The sequence below is a fragment of the Micropterus dolomieu genome, linkage group LG19 (genome assembly GCF_021292245.1).
Source record: "Micropterus dolomieu isolate WLL.071019.BEF.003 ecotype Adirondacks linkage group LG19, ASM2129224v1, whole genome shotgun sequence".
Lineage (NCBI taxonomy): Eukaryota > Metazoa > Chordata > Actinopteri > Centrarchiformes > Centrarchidae > Micropterus > Micropterus dolomieu.
Genome location: NC_060168.1, coordinates 14,081,826 through 14,096,639, shown reverse-complemented (window position 1 = coordinate 14,096,639; position 14,814 = coordinate 14,081,826). Strand labels below are relative to the sequence as shown.

The following is a 14,814-nucleotide window of genomic DNA, read 5'->3' as shown; positions in this document are numbered from 1 at the left end:
ATGACATGCATTGTCAAGCCTTAAATTCAGCCTTGCATCTCACTTCCTCCAAACTGGATTTTCCGCCCTACACTACTTGGCTTCACTGTGGAGTATACTGATGGCTCTATGACAAATTCACTGAGCAGGCCCTGAGCAATAACACACAAGTCCCAAACCCCTGTCCTCCTGCTACTATAATCCAGAATAAAATGACTCAGTAATGTGGGTTCATCTTCCTGAGTCTCCTCTACACAGAATAGCTGGGAAAACCGCAAGGAACATGCACTTTATGGGGGGAATTTGATACCAAAATGGAGCTCATATTGATGCATTATGTTTACACGATGAGGAAGGGATCAATTTTCATATTAAGTCACAGTGTTCTGCGTGAGAGAAGTGATTCTGTGGCCTGGAGGTTCCATCTGATGGGGCAAAGTTCAACTGTCATTTTGATTTAAGCTCATTTCATTTAATGTTTGAGCCATTATGGGCAGTTGGGTGGAAAAATGAGTCAAATAGTAGTTTCACCAGCTCTATTCACTCGCTGTCACTGTCGATGAGCAAGACACATGCACGGGGCCTAACCCCTCACCCGTCTCTCGGGATAAGCGCGTCAGCTAAAACCGTTAAATGTAAATGCGAAAGCCTCAGTGAAGACTCAGAAGAAGGGATTAAAATCCGCAACGCTGGATGTTAAAACTGTATTAGACCTGAATCCTCTCCGCCAGCTGCACGTCGCCCGTGGCTAGATCAGAATTTCATGAAAAACTGCACAGATGCATCCACATCAGTCCGCGTTATGTCGATCGTCTGCAAATGTCATTTTCCTTTAAGATGATGTAAGACATTACTTCATGGGACGAGTTTTTTTTTTCTCTCTCTCGTGCACAGCTTGGAGCAACATTATCTTAAACCTTCTGCCTGACCAAACGCTTCCGCACTCAGCAGTTTGGAGATGGGTGCGCACGGGAGTCCCGCTTCCATCCTCCCCTCTGTGAGCATCTTACAGCATCCCATTTGTCAGGAGTGAGGCTTAGTAGCAGAATGATGGGATACACGCGCATTCTTCAATTTATCTTTGGATTGAACTAGAAGCCAGACGCTAAACGGTGAACCTTTCCACAAAAACTTGAGCCAAGAAATGTTTTTACTTTTTTTGTTGCTGGGAAATTTCAGAGTGAAGTGAGGATTGTATTTCTTTGAAGTCACAGCAATGACCCAACGCAGTGGATGCGTGTAACATGATGCCCTCACTGGTTATGAAAATCGATTCTGTTAAAAAAAAAAGGGATGCATCGTGGGCAGGCACATTTACGCAGAGGGTTAAGTGATCAGCTGTAGGCACACCTTGGGGTTGTTTGACACTGGATGCAAGGACTGCAGCGTGAATCAAGACTATGCTTTGGGTCTGAGTGCACCAACACAATGTATCTACATCCCACACCCTGAACTTCTGGGACGTTTGCGCTCCGAGACTCAGATTTCGTGCAAGATCTGGAAAAAATGGCACTGAGCGAAAATTGCAAAACGCAACCTACAAAAGAGCAAGGCTCAGTGCAAAACCCTCCGTCGGACGTTATTGAGCTAAACGTGGGTGGTCAGGTGTATTACACTCGCCATGCCACCTTGACAAGCTTTCCAAATTCTTTGCTTGGGAAGCTGTTCTCTAACAAGAGGGGGTCTTCAAATGACTTGTCCCGAGACCTTAGAGGGCGTTATTTTATTGACAGAGATGGCTTTCTGTTTCGGTATGTATTGGATTACCTTAGAGACAAGCAAGTTGTCCTCCCTGACCACTTCCCCGAGAGGGGAAGGTTGAAAAGAGAGGCGGAATACTTCCAGCTGCCAGAATTGGCCAAACTTTTGTCATCCGATGATTCAAAACTAGTTCCAGAGGACTTGTACCACAGTGATTTCGATGATGCGTCGCTGGGCAGCGACCAGATGTTTTACCCCTCTTTCTCCTTGGACAGGAGGTATGGCTACATCACGGTCGCTTTTAAAGGCGTTTGCGCCGGGGCAGGCAGACCAAGTCAAACTGATGCCAAGGCGAAAAAGTTCCCGAGGATCTTCATCAGCAGTAGGATTGGCTTGGCGAAAGAGGTATTTGGAGACGCCCTGAATGAGAATAGGGATTCGGACAGACCACCCGACCGTTACACCTGCAGGTTTTACCTCAAGTTCAAGCACCTGGAGAGAGCTTTTGACATGCTGTCAGAGAGTGGCTTTCACATTGTGGCCTGCAATTCGTCCCTGACCGCGTCCTCCATCGGTCATTACGCGGATGACAGGGTCTGGTCCAATTACGCACAGTACATCTTCTACCGTGAGTGAAGATTTATTCCTACTCTTTCAGAAATAATGTAACATAAACGGGTGGCCTTGACATACAGAAGAAAGTAAAATGCAAACAGCAACCAAAGTAAACTAGAAAATGGCAAGCGCCCCTCCTCCCTCCATATAACCACATCCAGGTTAAATCAGTGAGGTATTGCATGGCATCAATGAGAGAGGCTTTTTTTCTTATTAAATAGTATAAAAAGTTGGTACACAGAGAATTACATAAGAAACCTAACGTAATTAGTTTCTAATGGTTTAGATTTAGAGGTGATCTGCAGAAGCTGGTGTGTGTTAGCTCACACCACCAGGAGGCATGGTCGGGTTACATCACATGCTTCTTGAATCTTTGCATCCCTTGCGATGGCTGACTTGAACCTTCTCTTTTGGGTCCGAGATATGAGGCAAACTAGCCCACGGGCCACAGGGGAGTTGAGTCACAGTGCTGCTATGCTTCAAGTACACATGCGTCATGCGTAAACAGGAGCTATCGCTCAGATTTTGAAGGGTTATGAATAATATAGCGCAAGTAGGCAGCAACGTTTCACATAAATGCTGCTACATTCTCTGGAATGCTTTGCTTTTTACTTGAAGAGAAAGTTTGCTCGTCAGCAAATCACTTAATTAGCTGCAAATATGGTTCATTCCACTCTTTGCAGAGGGAGGAGCTGGACCATATGGCCGATTAAAAAGTACTGAATGCCCCCCTTTGGAAGAGCAGAAGAAACCCCAGTTGGTGGGTCAAGGTTGGAGGTGAAGAGCTGAGGAAGACATATGGTTTGCTAATGATTTACCAATAGTGTTGTTAATACAGGCTAATTATAACAGAGGGGTCTGCCTTGACCCACATGAACACCCAGCCAGATAGGATTTTCCTGAGTCATTCAACTTTCTGGAGTACAGCATATGGTGTAGGTGTTAACCCCCTTCCCCATTAACAGACTATGCCCCAGGACAAAGGATAAGATGAGAACGTGGGAAGAGACAGGGGAGAGACTGCAGTAAGTACAGCAGGAAAGGAGATGCAGAGTAAGAAGAGCACAGAGAGGAAAGCAATTAAGGAAGCGAGCCGAATGGAAGGGAAGAAGAGGGAGGCGAGCAGATGGATGAGAGAGCGGCTGAGCAGGAGGGACGAGGGAGTAAAAGTTGCATGAGACCTGGCCATGGGGAGAAAGAACTGAGGCAGAAAGAAGGGAGAGGGAGCGAGGAGCAAAAATAGATTAAAGCAAGTATCAGACAGGAAAGTTCACTGAGTCTGAGGGAGCGGAGAGGGAAAATATTTTTGGTGGTATAGCACAGAAGACGAGGGAGAGACTAGGTTTTCATTAAGAGAGAGGCGACAAGGTGACAGTGAGAGACACACGAGAAACACGCACATATATACAGCGAGCATTAGGAGACAGAGGCCTAGTCAGGATGATGGATGGACACATCAAAGGCAGACAGGCGTGAGATCCCTTGCTCCACAGCAGCACAGTGGCCCACATCCACTTTCAAAACTAATACTGTAACCTGATTCTGAATGTGGGACACTGGCTGGCCTAGGGCAGGTAGTCCTAAACTAAGAATGCATGTCGACAAGTGCACCTTTAGGGTGGGCACGAAACAGATTTATTGTTGTTTTCAGCAGAGCATTTCTTTTTACCCCCCCCCTTGCATCCAATCACTGGCTCATATGGAGTGAAACAGGGATGCTGGGTTTGAGTGTAAAAAGAGCAATCCAGCACAGAAAACAAGTTGAGAGACTTTCTTCCAGCCTGTCAGTTCCTTAACGTCATCCATGCTGCTCTTCTTGTTAAATGCGTCAGTTGTTTTCTACAGGCTCCACTGACTCGTGAGTATTACTTTGGATTCCATTTTCCAAAATGCCCACAGTAGATATTCATCATTTTACTGCGTGGTATATTACTGCAACAGTCAGGGAACTAGTTCCCTCATAGAGTTAAGACACTCCACTCTCACTTATTGTCATCCACTCCTGTTCAGTACGATTTATGCTGTTGGTTTCTTCGCTGACTAACTAACAAATGAATCTTTCAGGAAAAAGGGCACTCTCCTCTGGAGGCCACAGTGTCTGAGCATTCATCATGAACAAGAGTTTTTGCAACTGATGGCCATGATGAATAATTTGCATTTGACCGGGTGTGACTTGTTCACCCTTTGAATAAACAATTGAGCCAGAGAGAAATATATCAAAACTGATAACCTGCACACATTAGAATGGGATGGTCCAAAAAATCCAGAGGATTGGCTGGTTGCAGCATCTTGCATGGTATTGCATTCAAAAGATGTAGCTATGGAAGTCTACAAATAGATGAAACGTTATTCATCTTGCTTCATCATGCTTATGGTAAGTCAAACGTTTTAATTATAGATTAAAAATCTGAATTATGAAAGAACAATTTTGGGATAAAAAAATTAAAAGTATGAGATAGAAGAGTCACATGTCAACATTTTGAGACATAGGTCAAAATTCTGAGATAAAACATTTAAATTGTGAGATAAAAAGTCTAAATTATTACAAAGTAAGTCAAAAGTGTTACTTATCATGAGCATTGTTTTCCATTTTTTTTAAATGGGTTTCTGTGGGTCGATGATCAGGTTACTGGTCAAGTAGAAATGTAGGTCATTGAACATGATGACATTTAGGTTTTTTCAATTGGCAGTGACAATAGTATTGCTGTAGTGATTAACATTTCTTACCTTCCAGTTTGCGTTTGGGACCAGTCTCCTTATTGCTAATAATCTCTGGGGAAAGAGGAGAGTGTGGGCTAATTAAAACGCAATCTGTGATCCCAAAATATTTCCTCATCTCCAGTCATCTAGGACGGAGGGTAATTTGGAAACATAAACGCTCACCTATTTTAAAGCCAATTTAAAATGCAACCCATGCTCTAAAACAGGGAAATGTTCTTTCAGTCATTTCATAGATGAAAATGAGCTGTCTTCATGGACAAAATAACATTATAACCTGCTTTTTTGGGAGGTGGATTGGGTTCATTGGAGTAATCAATTGCTTGGGTGTAATGGAGGCAGAGATTGGGCCGTCCCTGAGCTTGTGTAATTTTTTTCTCACAGTACTTTCAGAACCTTGTGCGCTGCATCAGACAATCTGGCTCACCTTGGGAGGAAATCTGAGCTCATTGAAAAGATGCAGATGCAAAAGGAATATACTGTATCTTTTTTGAAATCAGTCATTCTTTGAAGCAATGTGCACTGAATTTTGAAGGACCCTGCTGGAGGTTTTTCATGATTTAGATCATTGACTACAAATAGTATTCTTCACATCACAGCTGATTCTTTTCAAAATCTTATCGCAAGCTTTTATATTGATTACTATGCAGCCATTAGTTTCCATTTCATCTCAGTACACTAATAAAATGAACTTGCAGAGACATACTTTACAACATGCATAAAATAGACAATCTTTCAAATGAACATTTCGTTATCTTTTCTTTTTTTGGCACAATAACTCAAGCAAGGGTTGGGAGGATTATAACATTCCCAAAATTGCTAAATATTAACCCTATGTCATGCATGGAATTAGCAAATTCACACGAAACCCTCTCACACCGTCCGTTCTTGTTTGTCGATTGTCTTCTGCGTTTGATTTTCCAACAATATACTGTGTGACTGCTGACTCACAAATGACAGATGTGGGGAGTGTCCTTGAACGCACCCACAAGGAGAGTTTTCAAAATAGTCCTTGCTAGTAACTTCATTACCAAGGTGAATGATAATGCAGTTTTGACAAGTATAAAGACTAAATATAGACTTGAATGGATTACCCACCCAAACCTCCAATATGTTTCTTTATGAGACCACACACCTAGAACCTAGTTGATAGCATTTTTCAGCCATAATTTAACAACTGTCTATTTTTTGTCCCTAGTTCTCCTATGTCAGTAGCTGTTGGAGAACAGGTATAACAACTCTTACTGTCTGACATCGTACACCTTAATGATCCCTCTAGAGACACGTAATGGCTTCTGGGATGGTGGAACTCACATTGTGGACAGGCCTGAGAGTTTTCTGAAGGCAGAGGATCCGGTGTGTTGGTGCGCAGGATTGTCAACATTGTAAGGTAGTGATTGTTTTGGCTTGGTTCTCAAGGTAGCTTGTGTACAGAGCAAATGAAAGCATGTTTGGGGGGTCTACTGTGGTGAAGTTTGTCCTGAAGGATTGTTGCATCGTCAGTTAATGTGTGGGAAATTCAAAGAGGTGTTATATGCACTTTCTGTGGATGCCGCTCTTTGAATATCACCTACTTGACAGGGTAAGGGACCAGAACCGCCCCCTCTCTTTCCTCCAGCTTCCTGAGGCAACATTTAGGTGATGACAGGAGCTCTGTGGAAACTCAGGACACCTTCTTGCTCCCCCCCCCCCCCCCCCCCCCCGCTCATCAGTGCTTGTGCAGTGGAGGGGTGTGGCTCTGGGTCAGGGGACAAGGCTACAGGGAGAGTCTGATATAGACATTTCAATCTGTCTGCATTTGCTTGTTCATCTCTTTGTCAGGCAGACACTCAGCGGGCTGCTACCCTCTGACTCTGGGAGGAGACAGCCCCCTCTTGTCATTAACAATCAGCCAGGGAAGCTGTCACTCTCCTCATGGAAAACAGATCATTTGAGCCAGGCCAGTAATGGCTCTATGAGACAGTAAGAGTGTCCTTGCTTTAGGTCAAGTAAAGCTTGCTGTGGCTCCATGGGTTGCTCTGGCGTTTCCTCTTCAGCTCTTTCTAATCACTGCTGCTGATGAGGATTGTTTCGGCAGAGTAGGCTGGCTATGTGGAGGTAATTAATATTGACAAATTCAAGTGCATGCAGACATTACAGACATTATTGTACCTGGCAAGAAGATGGCTGTAGCAGTCAGTTAGACTGGACACAAACTGCTGAAGTGATACTTTTGCAGCAAATAGGGCTATCTGGAAAATGGATTTCCCTTGCCCTGTAAGGACAGTCACTGCCTTTGCAAGACAAGCCTTTTTTCTGCTGCAAGGACACGCTGGCCTAATTTGTGAGCTAACAAGCATGTAAACTACACTCTTCCCGAGGCAGTGGCAGAGTAAAAAAATATTTGTGTAACTGGGTATCGGAGCTGGAGAATGTAAGACTGTGTCTAAGATCAGAGCGTCTCCATTCATATGAGCTTAACTCCCTGGTTGGCTGAATGAATATGCATATTTAACATCTCAGGCAATATTACCCCTAATACATATAGCTTCTTTTCACCAAGCTAACCAGCGCTGATACTCAGTTCCTTTTTCTCCTTGTTTGTTCCACAACCAGTCTTGGCCAGAGAATATTTTTGTCCTAAAACCAAGCGGCAACTGAAGCATTTGAAGATGATTCACACCACTCAGTCTCACAGGATTTTGTTATGTTTGCCCCCCCCCCCCCATAAAAAAAGCAAGTATGTTTATTTCAGAAATTCAAAAGTTAAGTGGGGTTTTTTTGTCTGACTCCGGCAGCTTGGATGTAAAATGCTGTTTTGTGTTCAAAACTTATTTTCTTTTATTTAGATTGGGGGCTCAGTTCACTTCTGAGACTCAAATTTGAAAAGCAGAAAGCTTTGGGTCACTCAAGTCCAAATCTGAAATAAATTGCGTTATGGCCTCCTGGTTATGTGCAAAAACAACATGAAATTGCTGAGTGATGAATCTTTCTTGCTCCTTTTTATGATCATGCCCAGTGTCTCTCAGATTAGGCTACACGACTGAAGCACAGAGCTGCTCTGCCATTAGAGGAATAATCACCAGACACCCTTGATGAGTCACTTTAGAGGCACAGATAAAAACAAACACACTAATGTCTGGCAAGAAAACCACTGACATTTGAATTTGAGTTTGTCAGAGAGCCTTCTGCCTTTAGTGCCCATCATGTCCTACTCTTCTGCCATTTAAAACCTGACAATGGGTAAAAACGTGTCATTTCAATCTAATATCGAGGCATTTGAATTTCCATAAAGCTCTGACCTTTCTCAGGACAAACATCCCTGCTTTCGTTAGAGATGGAGAGGAGTTTGAGGACAGCCCGTGTGACACCCCTGCATGCCTCAGCGCAGAACTCGACTCTCTCTCTCTGTGTTATTTATGAGAAGTGGACAACATGACACTGCCTGAGTCTGGTCTGTGGACTAGACCCAGTGTTTCAATGTTGGAATATGATCTCTTAGATGGGCTGTATAGATCTGAGAAAAACTCATTGCGATCAATGGCTTCCCTGAAAAGATATCAAAGTGTATTTTACACACCCACTTGTTTAAATGTACCCCAGAATGATGTGTTTCCTGTCTTGGCTCTGAAGGCGACATCAAAGCTTGACACTACACAAGTTTATCAAAAACAATCTGTGGTTGTTTTTGCATTATAGGCTATATGGCAACAGCCATTTCCTTGTCCAAATTGTTACATAAAACAGAATGCAAGCACAGGTGCTCCTCAGTCTGTCAGTGGCTTTATTTCAATTCATTCTCCTGCATGGCCTGAAAATTTTATGATGCTATTATTGGGTGTTGGCTAGTTTCCTAAACTGGTTTGCCTCTCTGGACCACAGCATGCATCCATTTAGAAACAATGTTCGGTCTCCCTCCTCTTGATCCTTCTCGCTAAAGCGTCTGCGTCCATTTGCCTGGTGCTGCCCGTCTGCAGGATTCTGCTAGATTCATTTTCTGTGGGGGGAAATTGGTGCGCTGATTGGCCTCTTAACTCATGGATTAGCCATTAAAAAGCTGTTAGTGACTCTCTCACTATCAGCTCAATGCAATCATCGCACTAGAGATAAGGTCATTATTACAACGTGCGCAGAGAGGTTAAAATCTCCCTTGAACTATGTTCAGTATAAATTGGTGCATGCACTGGAAGGAGGTAATGGACAAATTATGGCTCCATCTGAGATATCATTGCTATTGAGTCTGTATCATCACATTGGAAAAAGCCATTAAGAGGTTTTTAGTCTGTGTGCATTAGTTTTATTTCTCATACACTGTTGTTTATATTACATTGAGTACAGCAGTTTTCAGCACATTTCTACCTGTTAGTAGAGCTAAATGAGACCATAGTTCAGGGATATATTTGGAAATGAAAGACAGTTGCAGTGTTTACTGTCTTTACTTGAACATTTGACAAGCGAGCAGGCAGTACAGTACAGTATTTCTGGTTCATAATTATCAGTGTAGGAGGATGTGAGATGATATAAGAAGTAGGTAAAGGAGGAAAAGTCTGCAAAAATCCTCTACCTGGTTCACTTCTCATCCAAACTTTATGACAGCAGGTCAGGACACCTGCAGGTACATATATTCCACTATTCGTCGACCCGGTTCTGTTACCAAGATAAATTATACTTTGTGTTTACCTGCTTTTTCTACCTTGTTGCCTCCCTAAAGGTAGAAAGCACCTTGCCGACTTATTTGACTGAGTGATCTGAAAACACAAAAATAATACAGCACCTTGTTAATACAAGGCAGTCAGGTTACAGTTCTAATAAGAAACTTTGACTGCTAAGCAGATTGCTTTGGCTCCCAGACCAGCCTTGCCTTGGGAAATGGGAAAGATCTTTTAGGGAGATGTGCTGAACTGAGCTCTGGGGTTCTCCTTATCAGAAGAAGCAATATGGACAGCCCACCAGGTCTTTGAGGTCAGCAATTAAATGTCAAAGCCAATTACTTGCATGTTCTTACATCTTTACCCCCCTAAATAGCCACACACTCATCTGATAGTCATGTAAAGATATTTGTATGACATTGAAACTACTGTGTAGGCATTTGTTCAGCTTAAGTGTTTCTTTTGATTACAGCTTGAATGTGTCACCATACAGATAGCGGTCGCTTTAGTTTAAAGTGCGGGTCTGCACAAAGATAGTCTTGCTGCAACAGAAAATTTACTGCATATGGTCAAAACAACTGACAAATACTTTGTGTGCGTGTGCGTGTGTGTGTGTGTGTGTGTTTTCTAGGTGGGCCCTCAAGGTGGTTGTCCTCTCACTGTGACTGCTGCTGCAAGAGCCACAAAAGTGAGCGTGAGGGAGAGAGCGGCACGTCCTTCAACGAGCTCTCCACTTCCTGTTCTGAGACCCAGTCAGAGGCCAGTTCCCCTCAAGGAACCGTGATCTGTGGCCCCGTGAGACACCAGTCCAACATCCAGACACTGGACCGTCCCATGCCTAAAGGACCAGTGCACATGCTGCAGCAGGCAGAGATGCGGCGCAAGACTGACATGCTCCGCGTGAGAACCTTCGGGGTCCGAGAAAGAGAGGCCGCAAAGAGGAAAGCGAACAAGGAGAAGCTGACTCCAGAGCAGGAGATGGAGAAATGCATCCAGGACTTCCGCCGCATTAGGATTCCTGATCACTTTCCGGAAAGGAAGTACATGTGGCAATCAGAGCTCCTGAGAAAGTACCGTCTCTAAATGTGAGTGTAAAGAAGACAGGAGAAAGAGAAGGAGAGCTGCAGTATCATGTCACCATAAAGAGTTTTAACTGCATATAGACGGCAATAGACTGCACCTTCCACGACACATTCTGTATTAGGAAAAAAAAAAACTATGGCCACTTTACCGCCAGCATGACTAGCGGAGCACACAAAGTACAAGGCAGTGTGAGTCCTTGATTTGTACAGTATGCACAGTGTTGTGTATGATATGCACATGTGTAAATCAGGTTACTCCTGTTGGGGCTTACACCACTAACCCTGTTCTCACTTCAGAGAGCCGGAAGACAGGTGTACTAAAAGCTACTATATCACTAGTTGAAGCAACAAAGCAACCTCAGGGGCAACATCATTTCAATTCATCAACCTATCACATACTGTATGTGCAATTGCCCACAATAGCAGTTTTTTTTAATGGATGTACCCAGATGGAGCTGTGATTTAGCAATGGAATATCACTACTACTCCACGGAAAACACATATACTTATAGTAGGCTTTGATAACGGCACTGCATGTCATTTCACCCTTAGTATAATTATGCAATATCAAACAAACTTTTATTTCACTGTTTTGTGTGATGGGTAAAAGTGGTGTGTTGATAACTGGGACTAACTTAAATGAGGAAAGCACTGCCTAGATCTGTTTGCCATTGTAAAACTTTTTGTCCATGTTGTCATTATGTGTTGGATAGATGATGTTGTGTAGCTAGAGTATATAATGCCAATGGATATTTGACTAATCCTTGATTGTAAGTGTGCAAAAAAAGCTAATAAATGGGTTAGAATTGTATTTATTCATAGTGGACCTTACTGTGACCTTTGGTACATTTAGATTTACATGGACTCACCATTCACTAATCCTCTTAAAACTTTTAATTAGTCAATTTTGACTTTTGGTTTCACACAGGACACAAACAACTCCTGTGTTCTCCTGGTTGAAAATCCTGTGTTTGTTTGACCATGCAAAAGCTACCTTGGTTAACCGAGTGGTTGCCCCATATAGATCAATATGGGAGCGTATCTATGTTCCCCATCTCAATAGTCTCATAATATGACACATTAAGGAGACCTTCCAAAGTTTTTTTTTGTTCTCAGCAATGTTTTTTTACCCTCTAGGTCAAAATTCAATGTATGTTTCCCTGGGTCAGTATTATTATTATCATTATCAGGCATTTAGCTGACACTTTTATCCAAAGCGACTTACAATTGCTATATCAGAGTGTATGTCTGGAGCAACTAGGGGTTACGTGTCTTGCTCAGGGACACATTAGTGGATGTGTCACAGTGGGGAATTGAACCAAAAGCATGTGTCTTATCACTGCCCCATTGCCCACCTACAGCTCAGACATCTTACTGATTCTCCTTGAAACCTATGCCTTCATATTTGCTGGCAGTTTTTTTGACTTTAGAGATTGCCGTGCGTTGTTCCCACCATCACCAGCCCACCAACCAACCCCATGCAAAACTGGCGTAATTTAGGAAGTGAAACAGATCCCTCCTTGTTGACATTTGAATGTGTGCCTCATCCTCTTGAGATGCTCAAAAGGAAACTGGAAGAGAAACCATGGTTGTTTATAGAAAACACTATTTTTAGCAAGATTTCTGCAGTGTCGCCATTGCATATATAAGGAGCAAGACTTTGGGACCGTATCACTGCAACCCCAAAAACAGCCTGTGTGATGATAGATGAAGCACTGCTTCTCTCTTGAGACAGTGAGTGTCCTCACAACACAAGTTCAAAGGAAAACAGCTTTGTTAGGGCTTGGTGATACATTTTGCTCTGTATGCAGAAATGCATATGACAATAGCCAGATTATAAGTACAAGGCATATACCTCTGTAGCCCTTCTAACTTTGTCAGCAAAGGCATAAATGTAAAGTGAAACCTATAATCCTGGTCAAAAAAAGACATCGGCATTCACCAATATGTTACAAAAAGAAAGTTTTAAATACTCTCAAGGCTATTTTAAGTCTCTATTACCTGCTATTTAACTAAGACAAGATACGGGTTTGGATGTGAATGGACTTCCAGAAACTCATAAAAAAGGGCATTAGATTCTTAATACCCCAGCAGAGAATAAAATAGCAAAAACCTGGACGGGGACTGTAACATAATGAATTTGTCAGGGATATAGTGGCCGTTCTTCCTCTGCTCCACTCGGCACCAGGACCCATATCTCTTCCTGTCAGCCTCCATTCAACAGGAGCACAGCATGAAATCTCTCAGTTTGAAATCCAATGCCCCTTTCCCTGTCTTTGAAAACCAGATCCGCTTTGGAAGGCATTTCGCCTCACACTTAGCACGATCTGAATCCTAATACCCCAATGAAAAAATCAATGAATCTTTATTTTGCATATCAAATAAACACGTCACAGCATTGCCTGGGCTGGCCCAGGTGACCTTGACGGCCTATCCCACAGAAACACCTGAACGCAGGCGTTGCCCCTTAGCTTTCCTTGCAGATCAATATCCTCAGATCCTGGCCCTAGCCTTACAGTCTTTATAGACGGTCGATAACCAACATCCTCCTCTAGGATGCAAAGTAACATTAAATCTTCAATCAAAAAACATCACTGCCACCACTAACCGCTCTCAATTATCCGGCAGGGTTGCCTGCAGGCCTTGCATTTCCCACAACAGCTTTCTTTAGCATGAGACCAGTCTGACAGTGTAATTACTGCCCTTGTATTAGAAAATTACTACAAAGCCTGTGGATTCAACAGTGGCAGAATTACCCTGCTTATCAGATATTAGGTGACCAGAAAAGACTGTTATTCACACATGGAATAATAAAGGCATGATGTAAAACCATGCAAACAGGATTTAATTTTTCACACAATGATTATTTTAGGATTAGGCTCTGTTTTATATAAGAGACTGTAATTCACTTTCGCTAACGTTATAAATCCGAGGCGATAACTGGTGTTGTTGCTGCAATGTGGTAGATGTCTGGATTTATCAAGGCAGGCGCAGGTTGATTTCTGCTAAGCTTGACATGTGGAATAGAGAGATGAAATATGCAATTTATCTCTCTCTTCTGAAAAAAATACCCAAGCTCTTTCTGGGAGGTCTTGTTCCCTGCAGCGCGTCTCCATAAATATCCGAGACCAACATGTTTTTTCTGCTCACTCATCTAATTTTAGATGACTGACATCTCAGAGTTTTATAAACACCAGGGAAGTGAATATAAATCTGGCTGATTATCCGGAGATCTTTCTCCTGAGGTTCACATTTTTGTTATTTGCAAATTTGTTAACCACGGTGGCAAACAATTGTATTCCCATGAATATGTTACAGCACACTTTGAAAAAAGACACACAGTGATCATAGTGCAAAAGCTTTTGTCTCACTGATAATCTTCTCAAATTGGTTTGCCTTTATTAATTATTTTTTAAATGGGAAAATAATTGGATAATTAGTCACAGCACAACATTTTAATCCTAGCATCACAACTCCGGGGCCCAGAGTTACCATTAGTGTCACTTCATTTAAAAACATACATTTCATAGACTTCTATCACCATTGACTGGGTCAGTTTATCCTTTGAACTCCTTTCAAGCTGGGCATACACTATATGATTCAGGCATGCAAACTGGTCAGGGGTAAAAAGGGTGAGAAGGATACGCAAGCAGAGAAACACACAGGGACAGTGTAAGAGGGGTCTGTTTAAGCTTACATGTTGTATAGATAACTTGCAATTGTGTACTGCAACAAAAGAAAGAGACACGCAACTTTGTGTTTAAAAGTGATGGGGACATAAGGTTTAGATTAGGTGTGTGATGATACACTTAGCTCACGAGAGGAGATCACACATGATATTGGTGTCACGACAACAAGATGTGACAATATTTTAACACTACTTTACTACTTTTCCTTCCCCAGAAAATCTTGAGCATTAAAGACATAATTTCCTGCCTTCTGGTGAAATTTTCTGCGCCAATTTCTTCCTTTTCTGCATCAATTTATGGTGGAAATGTTTTTATTTATTTAAAGGTAAACACAAAATTCAGGTGGTAGATGGCGATTCAAAATCTAAAAATTATAAAAGAACGGAAAACTTGGCCAAAAAG

The 14,814-nt window shown here is 42.5% G+C and overlaps 1 protein-coding gene across 1 annotated transcript; it reads left to right on the top strand.

The window, feature by feature from the left end:
* The first annotated feature begins 1,485 nt into the window (after positions 1 to 1,485).
* Positions 1,486 to 10,842, top strand: LOC123957165 (BTB/POZ domain-containing protein KCTD16-like). Its single transcript, XM_046029770.1, has 2 exons — positions 1,486 to 2,308; positions 10,273 to 10,842. Exons 1-2 carry the CDS (start codon positions 1,486 to 1,488, stop codon positions 10,722 to 10,724), a joined length of 1,275 nt encoding a protein of 424 aa, XP_045885726.1. The 3' UTR covers positions 10,725 to 10,842.
* Positions 10,843 to 14,814: the final 3,972 nt, after the last annotated feature.